The 18,692-nt window shown below is 35.4% G+C and overlaps 1 protein-coding gene across 1 annotated transcript; it reads left to right on the top strand.

The window, feature by feature from the left end:
• Positions 1–2,062: 2,062 nt before the first annotated feature.
• On the top strand, positions 2,063–12,571 carry LOC128244842 (GTP-binding protein RAD-like). The gene is made up of 4 exons (XM_052962942.1): positions 2,063–2,833; positions 4,554–4,636; positions 10,618–10,813; positions 12,145–12,571. The coding sequence occupies exons 1-4, from the start codon at positions 2,125–2,127 to the stop codon at positions 12,405–12,407; spliced, it is 1,251 nt and encodes a 416-aa protein (XP_052818902.1). The 5' UTR covers positions 2,063–2,124; the 3' UTR covers positions 12,408–12,571.
• The last annotated feature ends 6,121 nt before the right edge of the window (positions 12,572–18,692 follow it).

The raw sequence follows: 18,692 nt of genomic DNA, 5'->3' as shown, positions 1-18,692 counted from the left end.
CTTATTTGAATCGTACTGAATTCTTGTTTAAAATGTAAAAACATGTATTGATCTTTTTTCGCTAGCGCGCTTCATGGAATTTGCTCGCGTGCGCTGATGCGTCATACAGCAAAAAAAAAACAAGAAAACATGCGATCAATCCTTAAATAAAGAATACGTCAAGATTAATCCTATTTTTGATGACGACATTCACAAGTTCAATTTTCATAACTGTCTAGTCAGAGATAATATTGCACATAAAGGTGAACAATAGAGTTTGATTACGCTTTCCTGTGTGATACTTCCAGTTGTGTTCCCTGGTAATATAATACTAAAGTGCATGATGATTATTGTTTTCACAACATGTAATTGTAATAATACACCTTCAAATTAATCACGGTTCATGTTGACAAGGTGGATAAAAACAGTGTTGATGAATAAAAGTTTCAACAAAGACACAATAAGAAGACCTTTTGTTACCAATAAGTACTTTGTACTTGTATTTCCCTGGTGGGGGGGGGGGGGGGGGGGTTGTACCTTGAGCATAAATGTAACGTTTTTAATTAACCATCAAGTGATCTATATAAGGAAGAAACGAGGCATAAATAGAAGGGATTTGAGACAACAGAACTGATCAAATCATTCGAGAAATAATTAAAATAGAACTGAGAAGTGTAACCAGTGCGATATTAGTTTTTCTCTGACATATCGTCGCATGGCAAACACTTGATTTTGCTTCTAATTTCACTGCGGGAAAGAGAACGTGTGTAAGAGAAAGTTCCATTTTTATGTATGCATTAGAGGAGTACAATACAGGTTGAAGCCATTTTTTCTTAAATTTTAATGCATTATTATGTTTAACTCATTTGATTTTAATGTTAAAAATGTAACACCAAAAAACACGATTTGTGTACGGGTAAAAAATATAACCGATCTTTAAAGGCGTTTTAACTGTGGAATTTGTGTCCACGTAGCTATTAATTAAAAAAAAATCATCAAGACTAAAATTCTTTATCTGTACAAAAATCTTTTTTGCATTTTTTGTTTTGATCAATAACGTCAAATAAGCTTTAAACATAATAAAAGGCTTCTTTTGGTATTTTTAAATCAAACTAAATTGTGCCCTTATACAATTTTGAAAACGAATGCTGTAAAAAGAGTGTGATCCTTTGATGCATTTGGTGTGATTTATAGTAACACATTTCAACGTGCGCTTTTTACTATTGACTGTCTTCCGTAACCAAATATTGATATAAGGGCAACGCATGATAGGATATGGCACACTGACTTCATTAATAAACGAATCATTTAAACAGGTAAATACTCTTATTTCGCTAAGTGAACCTCGCTGTTTTAACCCGTTTCGTGTTCTGTAAATTGAATGTGGTAATTATAGAAGCCATAGAATGACGACAGCTGGGGATATATCAAACAACTTGTCCGGCAAATGTCGCGGCAATATCCTGACAAATATTTGCCCACCGGTCACCCGCGAAGAAAATCCTGGTTTACGCGGTTAATAAACAAATTTTAAAAGTCGTAAATGTGCCGACATATTTTATGGTAAACTCCGCATGTAGGTATTATTGGCTAACCCTATCAGGAAAAGAAAGTCCATTAATGTCTGGACAGAAACCTTAGAAGGAAAATAACTGCCAAAATTAAGTAGAAAATTAGGCTCAGAATGCCTACGCGTCCACTGAGTGTACGCTTTAGGGTAATTGATTTAGAAACAATAGCTGACTAATGTGTGAGTAAACATCTACGTTAATCATAACTAGTCACAGGCATGATCCGACGTTCACTTAAATCACCGCATGCCATATACGGCAGTAAAGAGACCTCCTCTGAGCTCCAATATTTAAAGGAGATAATCGATTATCTTTTGATATTCTTTTGCGACGCAGGACCCGCTATGGCAGTTCCTACTATACCAACAGGTGGCGACACTGCTGTAGTGCTGCCTAATATAGCAGCCTTTGTGCTGTAGTCTACAATCGATGGCGCACTATATAAAAGGCATGAGCCTGAGATTGAATCAGTGTTTGATCCGCTGTATACGCATTAAACTTCTCAGCAAAGAGCGTGTTTGGTAATATAATTACAACAACTTAATTGAATTTCTTAGAAAGGGCAATACGTGGCATGGAATTGGCAGAACTGTGTCGTTTATCAGACAAATACGCGATGGAAGATAAATCAGTAAGGCCAAAGGTAGTTTTAGAACGGAAAGGACTAACATACACACGGTCTATACGAAAGAAAGGTGAAAAACGACCTCAAAGAAGTAGAAGTAAAAGTTTGCCCTCTATCGCCATAACCTTACCCACCAAAGCCTTTCCCCATGCAGACTACGACACATCACTAGCAGACATTATTCAGAATTCAGACTGTATCCCCGAGGAGTTGGAGCAAGATAGTGGCCGGATCAGGCAGTTCAGCACGACAATGAAGGGCCTAGTAAACAAAGGAGACTTGTGTAAGGACAGCCGGCGTGATAGCGGATGCTCAACTACTAGTTACCGCCGTCTTAGTTCTATTTCAATTTCTAGTGTTTGCGGAAGCTACGGTCGTCGGGATAGTGTCTATACGGAGGACCAGAAGCGTCGGAACAGTTCATTTGCATCCACCTATTGCACGCCTGTACGACGGACAAGCTGCATCACTGCGCGGGAGTGCCGCCGACTCGGGTTGGCGGCGGGGTTCGGTCTAGACAGTTCACAAGAGTCAGTTCTGGACGAGTGTCCGTCCGAGTACAAGGTGCTCGTAATAGGGGGGTCTGGAGTCGGAAAGAGCGCCATTGTGAGTCAATTTACCACCTCAGAGTTTTTGGGAGCCAGCGACGTTCAAACAGGTGCGTGCATTTGTTTTAAATTGTTTTCTGGTATGCCTTCGGTATGTTCATGCATTTCAGAACAACAAAAAGGATTCATTTGTGTATGTGAAATAATAATCTGATACATTTCACTGTTTTGAAGTTTAAGCCCGCTCCCACTTCCAAATTAAATGTCATCAGGTACAGGGCACAGCACAACACACTACAGTACGGCACAATTTCTGAAATAGCGTTACGATTTTTTACATTTTAAAATCATTAAACACCCTAATCAATACAGTACAATCGTTTTACGAACAAGTAAATAAAACGTAATAATATTGAAACTTAATTTGAAATAATAGATGTCAGTTACGTGTAAAGATTTAACTCAACAAGTTATACCAAATGTTAGAAATGAGCTTCTTTAGACCTCAATTAGCATTGGCCACTCTGTGTGTGCTACCTTATACTACTGACACTTGTTGAACATGTAAGCCTTGATGGGTTAATAGATTGATTGAAAAATAATCTATGAATATTTATGCGAACAACTACAGAAACAACTCAGTAGCAAAACGTTTAAACATAAACCCGCTTTAATGGCACTGGGTAAACGCCAAAGACATCGAACACAAAAACAAAAAATCACAAACAAGAAACATGGAAAAACAGCACGAAACTCCACAAACAGCACATTGCATACATACTATATATATGAAAAATAGGTATGTTTATCAAGGATTGTTAGGTACCGTCTTGGAACGGTCAGTAAAATGTACTGGGGGTTTAAACCATCTAAAGTGCACAAACCTCTTTCTCATCCCAACAATCCTAAATAAAGAAAAAACGCAAAAGGTTAATCTTTTCAAAGCATGCATTAACTTGAGGAAACTTAACAATATAACAAATAATAATAAATTTATAGGTAAACCCCAAGTACTTCTATGATAAGAGATCCCAACTCTATTAGCAGAAGGAGGAATACAATTTTTTGAAACTATTTTTGTGCATTCGTCAGAATCGATCTAGAGAAAATAAATAAACAGAAATATTGAAAATTCCTTGATTGTCATTGGCTTACACAAAAATGCAACAACAAATACATTTGTGTATACCGTATGCTATTGAAATTCATTTTCTTTCTTTATTTTTGTCATCCCAAACTATTTTTATCTATTACTTAAGCAATACAACCCGATGACAATGAAACATATTTTATCTATTTCTATGGTGATTGTAAACAATAATTATATAGCAGGAAAAAACCCCGCTAGTTAGACAAAATCAAGTTTCCACAACTTGTTTTTCATTCAAGATGAACACGTTGAAAATCATTAATGTCATTACTTGTAATATTTATCTAGACTTTTATTCAATGAACGACATACTTTCCCACGTTTCACCTCTGCACAATGCGTCTAAATAAGGACTTGACGCTATGAGGACACACTATGAGACCGTTGCTAAAATACAATTAATTGAGTAGTTATAAACCACTATCTCAAGTTTACTTCTGTTTATAAAAAGAAGATTTATACTCTTTGTTAGATTTTAAATGTTTTACATGTGACATGTTGTTTCCAAATACTACGGAATAGTACTTTGCATTAATAGTATTTGTGGCTGCGGTAAAAATCACAGATGATTAGATTTCAATGTGAAATTAGATTACGTACTCGAAAGCAACTTCGACCTTGCCAATATTGTGATAAGTTCTTACAATCCTTTCCCTCAACCGTCATATTTCTGTTTACAGACGCTGTTGAGCAGAGGACAAGCGTCTCGGTGATCCTGAATCAGGAAGAATCTGTGCTCGAGCTTATCGAGGAAAACAGCCTGGTATGTACATGAAGCGATGTATTTTTTTTTTTTGCATGTTATGTGTATGCAATCTTTACAGTATGTTTCTCAACTTCTGATGGAATGGTTGCCGATCCCTTTTATAGTGGAAATGAACATTACGTTGGCAAAAAGGGTAAATTACTAACATGGTTCATTTAATGTTCAACGTGTTTTTAAACCTGTATTCAACACAAATTATTATCGAAATTTTCATGAATGGCACTTATTTAATATTTTTGCTTAATGGCTATAGGGGTGTACGGTCCTCAGAAAAATCTATTAAAAGGTGTGTTTTTTTTACCTTAGTAGGGGAAAACTATTCGTTTAGGAGGGGAATATGGCCGAATAAGGGCCCGACCCCCCCCCACACACACACTGTTTTAGTAGTATAAGTATGTTATAATTCAATTAATCATGATTTTCAGATTTCCAGCTGAATCGCGCACTGCTTTTTATTTGATGTACCATTCTTCGTTCAAATTGAGCCTTTAGGGAAAGTGACGCCATTAAAACTTGCTATATCGGTAAAAGAATTTGCTAGATTCATTATGATAGTGTCATTGACTGTCAATGTAAAGGTGTCGAATTAAAACATGTAGTGAGGATACATGTCTCCACAATGTAGTTCCATATTGTCTGATGCTTCAGAATAAATAACATTGACTTACTGAATTTTGAATTTCGAATACCGAATACCGCTCAAGCGCGCAAGTAAAAAGAATACTAGTTTGTCTTGTTGATATACGATACGTCTTACATATCGAAATAATCAAATCCCGGTGTTGAACAATCAAGAACAAATGATCATTTGGCAGGCTAAACATGGCAACAAACAACCTCAGTGTCGTTTCTTGACACATTCTTCATTAGTCAGTATCAATTTCCAATACGTCAAGTGATTCATTCATCTGTAAGTCAGCTCGTCAGATATGTTGAAACTATGGTAACGGCTTTTCTGAGTAACATTTACAGTGCTACAGGTGGCATAAACAGATATCCGCTTGAAACAAGGATTGGAAGTAAATAAAAAAAAATCAAATAAGAAGCAACGCCTACAACTAATTTCCAGATAGTTAATCTGACAGAAGCATTTAGTTTTGTGTGCATGATGTAATATTGCTATTGCCAGCTTTCTTTTTATCCATTTTCATATAGCCAACGTCATTGCCTTTCACCGATTTACCTTATAATCCAATATTAAGTGAGATTGATAAAACTTTTCTGATTTTACTACATAAATTTGAAATGTCTATTAAGGTTTGTATCGCAATACTTCTTCCCTTGCAAAAGCTTGCATTTTTTAAAGGAAACATATAATGCTGAGTCATTGAATTATTTCGTGTAACAAATAAGAAGATAATAGCGCATCTTTGCCAGGGAGAAATAGCTTCATCGTGGAAGATAAATGGCTCTCACTCTTTGACGATTAATGGCGTCCAAATACCAAAGCTCAAAGTAGATCAAACTGCTCTAAAAATCATGAAAGCGGGGGCAGGCATTGAAACTCTGACCAACGAGCCCCCAGTGTGCTGTTCGAGGGACATTTAGTCTTCATGTTGTTAAGTCTTGACTGCGTCACGCCATTGAAAGTCTCTAACGGGATATCATTGTTTTGAGCATCCGAAAAGACTTACACTAAATTCACTACTACACAAATGACACTCTTAAGGCCTAATTCTTTTGTCAAAAAATATTTTAGTGAAGCTTTGATTACATGGTTTTAAATGCTTTTAACGATCTAAATGACACGATTTCTGATGAATGAATTTGGCTTATTTCGTGTAAACACTGAACGCTTGAAAATATAATGAAAGTCAAACCTTGCATCTACATCGGCTTCCATTAAGAAAACAGAATTAAAAAAAGTTTATTCTTCATAATATTTTCAGAACAATCTATAAATATTGGCACATCTAGATATTTCAATAGAGCACCATGTATATTCATTTCAGTTGTATATTCAATTAATTAATTTCAATGTAAACCAAGTTTAATTTAAAAGAATTTTGAAATGTCAAAGGAAAATCGAATGTACTGGCATTTGCAACCTTTAATTCAGCCTGCGTAATATTCAGTTGTATTTCTGAGCGCGGTTTTCTCCGAAGCAATAAAGTATTGAGTATCAACGTTGCCTTAACGGGCGATCATAACAGCCACCACCACGCGTCACTGATATAAAACTCGATACTTTACCATGGAAACAGTTTGTTTAAAAAAAATAAACTTTCTTGGAACCAACGAGGAAGTATATGTAGAATAATGTAAACGCTATGGTAAACTGATTGACTTGAAGTTGTCGTTGGCAAATTTCCGCGTCATGTGCCATGTTTGCTTTGCTTAGACGAGGCTTTGCTAATGCATTCAACGCTTGCATAAGTTATAAAAAACATATGAAGGCATTATTACACATTAGTTACGGATCAAAGATAATAATCACGCTGGATATATTGGAACAAAATACATAGAGGATAAGTAATATTAGAAATATATTTTATCGAATGAACACCAAAAGCTGTATTCCACTAGTAGCGTACTTTTGTGTGTAGAAGGCGAAAAATTTTGCAATCTATTACTGAAACAAACGAATTTTCTTTTTATTATATCTTAAATAATGGTTTAGAACGACAGTTGATGGTATTTGTTTTGAAAAAAAGGCGCACCATATTGTATGCGAACGTGAATCATTTAAGGAATGAATTGCGGTGTTGATGTCATTATCGGGGTATGAACGCAATTGGGTTGGTCAATGTGTGTGGAGTCCGAAGTTCATTATTTCATTCAAGAATTGTTAAAAAAACACTTCATTTCATTTAAGAAAACCTTTCAGTTATCCGTTCTTACCCTTTCTGTAAATAGAACGACCCGACTGTAACCGGTAACATTTTTTCAAATGACGTCACAATAACGCGGGAAAAGATCAACCACTTGAAATCACTTTAAAACGTAAAATTGAAACACTTATAGCAACAGTACACTTAAAATATAATAAATTAACACTTTTAAAAATGTTGATTTATGTTTTACGGGACCTGCTGACACAATACAAACAATATCAAGATCAATAGTTTTCATGTATATTGTTATGCGATGAATTGCGATCCGAAAATATCCGAAGATGCTGCGTTCATCGATTGATGAACGCAATTGCCGAAAGGCAGTTCATTTAAGGAATGGAAATCGAGGTGTAAATATTTCGGAAATGATGTCGCTAAATTGTGTCCTAGCCTTGTGCGCGCTGATTTGATTTGGATATTAGGGCGAATCATTTGTATTTCAAAGTTATTCTCTTAACAACATCGTCAAACATTTCTATAGTTTATCATAATAATTGATTATTGTATTAATGATAAGTATCGATTGTTAAATAATAGTATCTACCGTAATTCAATTTTGTTATTAATTTACCTTAGACGCTATGTTGGGACAGGTTTCTGACCAAATTGTTATTGTTCAGCTCTAAAACTAGTCAAACGAAAGAAGAAAATATTCAACTTACGTCAATGGATACAAACCAACTAAAACCAAAGTAATCAATCAAATAAAGTCTAAAATATTATCAAATAGGGTTCGCTGTGGAATAACGACGTTGAAAGTTAATTCAATATAACGTTCTTTTTCTTGAGATATTGGTCAAGATTGAGATAGGCATTTTGCTTAAAGAATTTTATCTCTCATGCAGCGTAATCATTGTTCTTAACAAGAGGTTACAAGGCAAATATAAAACCCAAATGATTTACTTATTCAAATTACATTCGGCAGAGAAAATAACCGTAACTTAGTCTTGTCTGATTGAAATAAGGTGCATAGACATGCAAGCGTGAATCACGCAAGTCATTAACTCAACCAAAATCATTTCATCTGATATGCATAGTTTAAAAAAACAAAACGAGAAGGGATTCTTGATTTGAATAAACACATAGAACTCGATAAGAATATAGTTACGAATTACAACAGAAATGTTAAGGAAAAGTCACATTGACTTCCCCTTCCATTCAGTTTATTATCGAGATCTGTCACAACTCGTCTAATACACAGATTTATGCAGAGAGTTCAAATACTGATTACCTATTTTCTGTAAGAGTTATTTAAAATGTGTATCAATTGTCGTATTATTTATCTTAAATGTTAAATCATGTCAAAATTTACGAAATACCGAACTTGTTGCACCGCCAGTGCAGAAAAGTCGAAACCAAGAAAGTAATAATACGTCCCCTGTCATATACCTGATAGTGAATTATTTTAAGTAAAACTGTATCCGATGTTTTTCAATTTTTATAAAAACTGAAGAAATATTGAGATGAAATTAATAACAATTACAACAAAAAAGAACGACCATTTCGCTTTCTTTTGGATCTTGATATCGCGTGTGTTTCTATGACGGTATAATTCATAAGCATTTTATGCCGTATTCAGTGAATATATCAAATGATTTGAATTTATATTTCGAGGGGTGCGCTCAAAAATGTAGTTACTAACTGAATTTATAGAAGAAATTGCCACAGTTGATGCTCTGACGAATCTCGCAATTCACCGAAGATGCTCTAGAGTCCATGTTTCGATAAATAAACATAATAATTTTGCCTCGTCTCATTACTATCGATTTTAATATATATAACTATATTTATCGTATTCATTTATTTTGATAAGTTCGTTAGACAATACACTAGACAAATATCGCTTACAGTATTTATTTACATTTACTTAAGAGTTAATCAATTTTCGATCTGTACTTGGTTTAAATTTGTTAGCTACATACTTACAGACTGATTAAAAATTCTGTATCTGATGTGTATTACATATGTTATTTAAATTAAGTGAATTAAACTCTTTTCAAAACAAAAATTGTATTTGATAGTTGTAATCTAAAAATGAATCTATATATATGTACACACATGTACGACCAAATCGTTTTTTAATATTGTAGTAAAGTAAAACATATATCTAATTTGCTATCAATTCAAAAGTAACATTTTGTGCAATAAAGGTGGCTTTAAAGAGAGCGGCATAATAATAGCAATAATATTTTTTATAATAAGTAATTCTTATTATGGTTGTCTTTATTCGTGATAAATGAAAAACAGTTCCGAGTTTGATTACGTATATAAGCATTGCAGTGCCATTGGTTACTTCTGAACATTTTTCAGTATCAGCATAATTCAAGTTTTATGGCATAATTGTTAGGATTTTTTACAGGCGCAATTGTTTGATATATGAATACATTTACCTCATCAATGAAATGAAAGCCATTCGATGAATGAAGTTGTATGACACAGATTTTGAGCTTTACACCAGATCAGATGTGTTACTCCAATTTTGAGAGGTACATAGTATTATTGAAACTATGAACTTGGTACATAAAATAACACATTTCATCCACCAAACAAGTTTTTTGCTTAGTTATGTTTTCAAGATACCCCCTTTTGTTACCTCTCCGTTTAAAATATAAACCAATCAAACCATTTAGAGTGGGTGGGGGGGTATAAAGGCGAGAAAAGTAGATCATTGGTCGCTCTTGTTGTAAACTTTTAACTTGCAATGTCACATATTGGACACAATATACGATATAATATTTAATCAGATTATTTCAATCCTGCTCACTTGTCAGCCCTAGGTAAAAAAACGTTAGGTAATGCTTCGATTTCCCGTAAAGAAATTATTACGTTAATAGTATTTCGATTTTTCGAATTTGTACTTAGTAGGCGTTTTGTGTTTGAAACAAAGTATGTGACTCATTTTATTTGTAGGTTATCGAACTTATATCCCGTTCTGGCGCAGAATGAGTAAGAGCTCCTGAAGTTTGGCAATATTACTCCGTTTCAGAAATCGTTCTTTTATGTTCATATAAATATTTTTTAAGCTACCTTTTTGAGTTGATATACTTCATGTTACGAATCATAGACGGGCATTGGAAGACCCTGCGACACACTAAAGCAAATAATGCACGAATCACATAACCAAAATAACGTTCCCTTTTTCAGGCTAACCTGAATGACGCGGGCAGCGAAAAGGAAGTTGACGCCTTCATGCTCGTGTACTCATGCGCGGACCGAGGCTCCTTCCGGTCTGCCCAGGTTGCACTAAGACGACTACGCGAAGAGACGGGACGTGGCAAGCCGGTCATGATTGTCGCCAACAAGGTGGACCTCGCTAGGAAACGCCAGGTTTCCCAGGACGGTACGCTGAATATATTGTATGTTCACGAACTTTAAGCGGCCATTTCTTTTTTAAAAGTGGACAATCAAAAGAGGACCTTCAGTTAAATGTTTCTGTGATAAAACAACAGAAACTAGCTCAATTGCCAACAGTTTAAACATAAACCCCGTTTAATAGCATAGGGTAAACGTCAAAGACATAGAAGTCAAAAACAAAAAATCACAAACTAGAAATATGGAACAACAGCACGAAATTCCACAAACAACATAGTGCATATATATTTAATAAAAAACTAGGTATGTTTATAAAAAATAAATTAAATTTTAACTCTATTTACAAAAGTCAAACGGGATCAAATTACATTAACAAATGGTCCTATATCAACCCCCTCCCCCCACATCGAAAGGAAAACAAACACTCGAGTACCTTTTTACTTTTATATCAGCTACTATAAAAAGATCGCGATCACCTAGTCAACTGACCTAAATCAAATAGTTTTGATAACATTTATTCATCCATTCACGTAAAGTGTATGAATTACGTGTTTGTTTGTCCCTCTGACATTTTTTTGTAATGTCCCGTTCATTGAATAGAAAGATAAGTACAACAGTTGACAGCCTTGTCCGTTCGCCACACACACACACACACACACACACACACACACACACACACACACACACACTCTCACACGCACGCACGCACGCACGCACGCAGGCGCACGCACACACACACACACACACACACACACACACACGCACACACGCAGGCGCGCGCACACACACACACACTCACACACACACACATTCCCCCAATACATACTACGTAGTATCGGGTTTGATCTTACAAAATAGTTTATATTTATCAAGATGGTCTCAAAGTGAATGCAGAAAATCTAACAATCAACTGGTGTATGATATGATCTGGACTTCTGCCTAATAAAGATTTGTACGATTTCTCTAAAAAATTGAATTAAATTATATTTGTTTAACTGTTACAATAGCATTCACGTTCGGCCTCCGTATACGTTTAACTGATAGTTTCATCGACAGGGCAAAATAACAGCAAAGTGTTTTCAACATTTAATTAAATTAATTAAAAGAAAAGTCACAAACATAATTAACAAACAACGATAAGAGCAGATGAATCCAATGTTTAAACGTGGTTGCAATGGTTTTCGTGTATGTGTTGCTGTCTTGTTATGCACAAGCTTTTAATAACAATTGTGTAGGTCTTTTTCTTTTGCTTTGTTGTCAATGTTAGCCGACTAAACGTGATGGATATTGGAATAAAGTAGGTTGACATGTACTGAATTTTGATCCAGAAGGTTACATTATCGTTTCTTTTTTCTACAGAGGGTAAGAACTTGGCGAACTCCTACAACTGCAAGTACATCGAGACATCGGCGGCCCTGAATCACAACGTGGACGAGCTGTTGGCAGGCGTTCTATCCCAGATCCGGCTCCTGCAGTGCGGACAGTTTGCCGCACAGTTGGCCACGCAGCCGGTCAAGAAGCTCAAGCAGAAGGGCCTCACAGGAACCCTAAAGACTGCACTCCGGGGCGTGTTCGGTATGAAACAGAAAGTCTCAAGCTGCGAGAACCTCTACGAAATTTAGTGAGAACTGTTATTAGGCGCTGATTTAGGAAATTCTTAAAAGAGATGGATGGCGAAGGTATTGGTGTCGTCAAAAATAAGTCCAAAACATGACTATTACGAATGGACACCGATCAATTATTGCGCAATGCAATGTGAGGGAAACTTGATGGTGGTGTAAAAAAGTATGCGTTCTTAACAAAGCGATGGAACTGTGTTTATGTACTTTATCAAACTTTTTTCATGTTACAATTTAATTCCCGCCTTTTCCCTGTCGTATATATTAAATATAGGAATGCAGTAACTTAATTAACAACCTAATATGTTACATATTGTCTATAATCGTGAGTGAATATCGATTACAGTTGGTACATGTCTGCTTTGTATATAAACATTATCATTATGGAACGTGTGAATTGCGCTCATATCATCCTACCCGGTTAAACTATTGTTCATATTTTTGTTATGTTTCATAAAAATATTGTTTACCAAAATATGTTTTCTTTTTGTACTGAAGCCATAGTTCATGTGAACCAAAAAGAACACATTAAATTGTATATTCTAAACAAAAAGGTGACAAGCCAACGAGCCACGGTGTACAGTTTGACAGATATCGATACGATAACCACTACAAATTATAAAAAAAAATCGTTTTCGACATTTCAAATTACACAAAAATACCCTTGTGCAAGTTTTAAACAATGATCTTATTAGTTTATGAAACATTTAAAATGTTCTGTAGGATTTTACAATTGACCAATGCAACATTCAATGGCATTTACATCAAAGTTCCTCTGAAGTGACGGCTTAAAGGAACCGCACACATATGTTAAAAACTATTATATCGTATAAAGGGAATTGACTAAACTTACTTTCCGCATATGCCAGGTAGTCGTCAGTCTTTGACCCGCAACCGCTTTATCCTTATCGTTAGAACTTTTTAATTTGAAATGTAGGATAGCGGGAAAGCAACTAGCATTTTGTTTTCCGGTAATAGACTTTTCAATATTGATTGCAATCCCGGGTCCCTGGAGCCTTGGAACTGTGTAGTAATCAGCCAACAAATGTTCAAAATTTTAACACGACTTTACGACTCCCTCAGGATATCTTATGTTAATGTAATATCTCTTCAATGCAGTTTGCATTAAAATACAGATGGTTTGCGTAATATTGTCTCCGCCTACCTACCTGGATTGTCAACAAAAAGCCTCGACCACATCGACACAACTGTTGTCATAGTTTGATGAATGTTGTTTTTTCTCCGAATGATCTCTCTTAATGCGTGTATTAAATAGATTATTCAAATTACACAGATACTCACAGCTTCATAATCGAATTATACAATCCTTTTGGATTTTTTAAAAATGGAATTGATTCCCTTATAAAGACTTAAGCAAAAAACTTTCGAAAATGAAGTTTTATGCCATTCAAATAAGCATGCTTAAATCTGCAAGATTGCAGATATGATAATCTGAATATCTGAAGTGTATTTCCGCAAATGTATATCGCCTTTTGCTAATGAATATAATTAACTATGGTTTGTCAAATGATGGCATTCCGATCAGTGTAATCGTTTGGTATCTAAGAAGCACATATAATAAGTTATGTGATCGGTTATTGATTATAAGTTGAAGTCTCGTTATTCTGTGTTATTATTAACACAAAATAACGAGACTTCAACTCATAAGCAATAACCAGTTATCATCTATATTTAAGGGTCTAACTTCATGCTTACATACACATTTTATATTTTAATTTAGTGCACAACACATCTATATTATGTTCTACATTTATTTTTGAGAATAGTTAAATTGCAGACAGTTAAATCGCCGTGTAAGCTTCTGCCTGTGCGGATATTGACCATATAATTCCAACTGTATCTGATGGTTAAAAATAAAATGTGTACTTATTCGAACGTTTCTAGACGATTGCAGAATAGTTTGCATCAAGTGGAAATATGTCGTTTATAAATCCGAGCATATTTCTTATATGAAACAAGAAAATCACCACCGATGAGATTGATCTGCTATGAACAGGCGTTTTTACCTGGAAACAGCTTTAAAAAACACATTTTCCATGAAGATGAAGAGGCATGGATTAAATAAAAAAAATATGATTACAAAGAATATCTATGGATTTAACGTTTGCACCTTCCCGCTTCCCTATCAGTAGATTATGAAAACGCGGCAGAATATGTCATGCATAACAAGCGATTAACAACGAACACACGTAACAAGAGATAAAAACAGTTACAGCACTCAGTGACAGCAACCTAAAACTTTCTCAACGTAATCAACATGTGTTTGTAACAAAAACAATGACAGTAGGAGACAAAAGCGTCTTCTAGTGAGAAGGGAATCTATAACCACCATGGAAGATAAATGGTCCACAGTCTTAGATGATTAATGGCAACGAAATACCAAAGCTCAAATATTATCGAGCTGCTCTAAATAATGAAAGCGGGGGAGTCACTAAAACTCTGACCAACGATACACCAGTGTGCTGTAAGTTATTTGGTGGACTTTTGGTCTTTCACATATCCGCAAATACGTGCCTTACATTCTATATACATGTGAATGACTCTTTTACGGCCTCATTCATTTGCCATCATTCATTTCTTTTTAAGCTTTGATTACAGCGTGTATTAAGAAAACGCCTTAACGATTTAAATACATTAAATTTGAATTAAAGGTATAATGAATTACTCCGGAATGTTAAGTGAGGTTGCTGCAATAAAATTAATTTGTTCTACAAATGACGTTTCAGGATAACTTGGACACATCGTTTCAAATGCGCATCAGTTTAACATATTTCTCGCCTGTTACATTTTAAATTAAATTCAATTCAACCGCAAATGATATGTATGGCCAAGGGAAATCGGCATTGGAATGAAAATATTTCAGCAAGCGAAATAAGAATTTTTATATTTGAGCGGTATTCCGGAAACAATAAAGAAAAGAGTCTCAATATGGCCGTATCGGGCGATCATTACAGACACCAACACATGCTATTGATATCAGACCAAATATTTTACCATGGAAACAGTTTGTTTATAATGTATCTTCTCTTGGAAACTGATGAGTCAAACAAAAAAGAAAGCCGATCGAGCTTGATAAAATGAATTATGGAGTGGACAATTGTTTGTTTCAGTTTAAACTTACAATATATTTCACGGGGTGAACACCAAAGGCTATATTTCACAGAGTGATCACCAACGACAATATTGCACAGAGTGAGCCCCACAGGCTATAATTCACAGAGTGAGCACCAAAGACTATATTTCACAGAGTGAGCACCAAATAATTTATTTCACAAAGTGAGCACCAAAGGCTCTATTTTACAGAATAAGCACCAACAGCTATATTTCACAGAGTGGGCACCAAAGGCTATATTCCACAGAGTGAGCACCAAAAGCTATAATTCATAGAGTAGGCACCAAAGGCTATATTTCACAAAGTGAGCACCAAAGGCTCTATTTTACAGAGTAAGCACAAACAGCTATATTTCACAGAGTGGGTACCAAAGGCTGTATTTCACAGAGTGAGCACCAAAAGCTATATTTCAAAGAGTTAGTACCAAAGACTATATTTCACAGAGTTAGTACCAAAGACTATATTTCACAGATTGAGCACCAAAGACTATATTTCACAAAGTGAGCACCAACGGCTCTAATTCACAGAGTAAACACCAAGGCTCTATTTCACAGAGTAAGCACCAAAGACTATATTTCATAGAGTGATCACCAAAGACTATATTTCACAGAGTGAGCACCAAAGGCTATGTTTTACAGAACAGAGTGAGTACCAAAGACTCTAATTCAAAGAGTGAGCACCAAAGGCTATATTTCACAGAGTAAGCACCAAAGGCTATATTGCACAGAGTGAGCACCAAAGACTATATTTCACAGAATGAAAACCAAAGGCTATATTTCACAGAGTGAGCAGCAAAGGCTATATTTCACAGAATGAGCACCAAAAGCTATATTTCACAGAATGAGAACCAAAGGCTATATTTCACAGAGTGAGCACCAAAGACTATATTTCACAGAGTGAACCCCAAAGGCTATGTTTTACAGAACAGAGTGAGCACCGAAGACTCTATTTCACAGGGTGAGCACCAAAGGCTATATTTCACAGAGTAAGCACCAAAGGCTATATTGCACATAGTGAGCACCAAATGCTATATTTCACAGAATGAGCACCAAAGGCTATATTTCACAGAGAGAGCACCAAAGGCTATATTTCATAGAGTTAGCACCAAAGGCTATATTTCTCATAGTGAGCTCCAAAGACTCTATTTCACAGAGTGAGCACCCAAGGCTATGTTTTACAGAGTGAGCACAAAGGCTATGTTTCACAGAGTGAGCACCAAAGGATATATTTCACAGAGTGAGCACCAAAGGCTCTATTTCTCAGAATGACCACTAAAGGCTATATTTCACAGAGTGAGCACCAAAGGCTATATTTCTCAGAGTGAGCTCAAAAGACTATATTATACAGAGTAAGCACAAAAGGCTATATTGCACAGAGTGACCTACAAAGGCTATATTTCACAGAGTGAGCTCCAAAGACTATATTTCACAGAGTGAGCACCAAAGGCTATGTTTTACAGAGCAGAGTGAGCACCAAAGACTCTATTTCACAGAGTGAGCACCAAAGACTATATTTCACAGAGTGAGCACCAACAGCTTTATTGCAAAGAGTAAGCACCAAAGGCTATATTTCACCGAATGAGCACCAAAGGCTATATTTCACAGAATGAGCACCAAAGGCTATATTTCACAGAATGAGCACCAAAGGCTATATTTTATAAAGTGAGCACCAAAGGCTATTTTTATCAGAGTGAGCTCCAAAGACTCTATTTCATTGAGTGAGCACCAAAGGCTATATTTCACAGAGTGAGCACCAACAGCTATATTGCAAAGAGTGAGCACCAAAGGCTATATTTCACAAAGTAAGCACCAAAGGCTATATTTCACAGAATGAGCACCAAAGACTATATTTGACAGAGTGAGCACCAACAGCTTTATTGCAAAGAGTAAGCACCAAAGGCTATATTTCACAGAATGAGCACCAAAGGCTATATTTCACAAAGTGAGCACCAAAGGCTATATTTCACAGAATGAGCACCAAAGGCTATATTTCATAAAGTGAGCACCAAAGGCTGTATTTCACAGAGTAAACACCAAAGGCTATATTTCAAAGAGTAAGCACCAAATACTATATTTCACAGAGTGAGCACCAAAGACTATATTTCATAGAGTGAGCACCAAAGGCTATGTTTTACAAAACAGAGTGAGCACCAAAGACTCTATTTCACAGAGTTAGCACCAAAGGCTATATATCACAGAGTGAGCACCAAAGGCTATATTTTACAGAGTGAGCACCAAAGGCTATATTTCACAGAGTGAACACCAAAGGCTATATTTCACAGAGTGAGCATCAAAGGCTATGTTTCACGAGTGAGCACCAAATACTATGTTTCACGGAGTAAGCACCAAAAGCTATGTTTCACGAGTTTTGTTTTTACTTTTGGTGTTTAGTAAAAAATACTATATGCCTATAAAGGATATTAGGTAACAGCTAATAATTAACGTTTAGTAATTTCGGAAATTATATCGTATAGATTTATCTCTGCTGTCTTCGTGCTGACGTTTGATGTGAACTTCATTTCAAAACTTGAAAGCTATCAAATTGTCTAATAAAATATTAATAAATATAAACATGATAGTACAAACGTTGATTTTCAGCCGTAAGTCTAGTCAAATGAAAGAAAACAATATTAAATTTAACTGAAATAAATAAATTATAAATTTTAAATAATGTTTTATTTCTTTGGATATTTGTCATGATTCAGGGATTTTGCGTAAGGAATTTTATTCTGGAAAATGCCCCGCCCATTCCGCCCCCTAAATAATTTAATTTAAAAATAAATTTTACATTGCGTTCGATGAGAAAATAGCCGGCATTTATTTTTTAATCAAAATTATTGACACACGAATGATGGATTAAAAAGACGAAAAAAGTGAAGAGATAAGAAAGTTTAATAAACAAATAGCACAAGTACAGAATAAAGCAGGAGTCGCACATTGGTCATCCCACTATTCAACATATGTCGAGATCCTTCGCGAGTCGTCTTTTTAATCCAGCGATTCGAATATTATTAACCCATTTCTTTGAACAGTTTAATAGAAACGTGTCTTTTATTTGACAACGAGTGTCACGTTAATTTTATTGAATGCATTTATCATGTAAAAATTACCGAAATACCAAAACTGTTGCCTTGCCTCTGCTGAAGAGCCGAAAGC

This window comes from Mya arenaria, chromosome 8 (genome assembly GCF_026914265.1).
Source record: "Mya arenaria isolate MELC-2E11 chromosome 8, ASM2691426v1".
NCBI classification, from domain to species: Eukaryota; Metazoa; Mollusca; class Bivalvia; order Myida; family Myidae; genus Mya; species Mya arenaria.
Note: the sequence above shows the minus strand (reverse complement) of the source record. Positions and strands in the feature narration are given on the sequence as shown.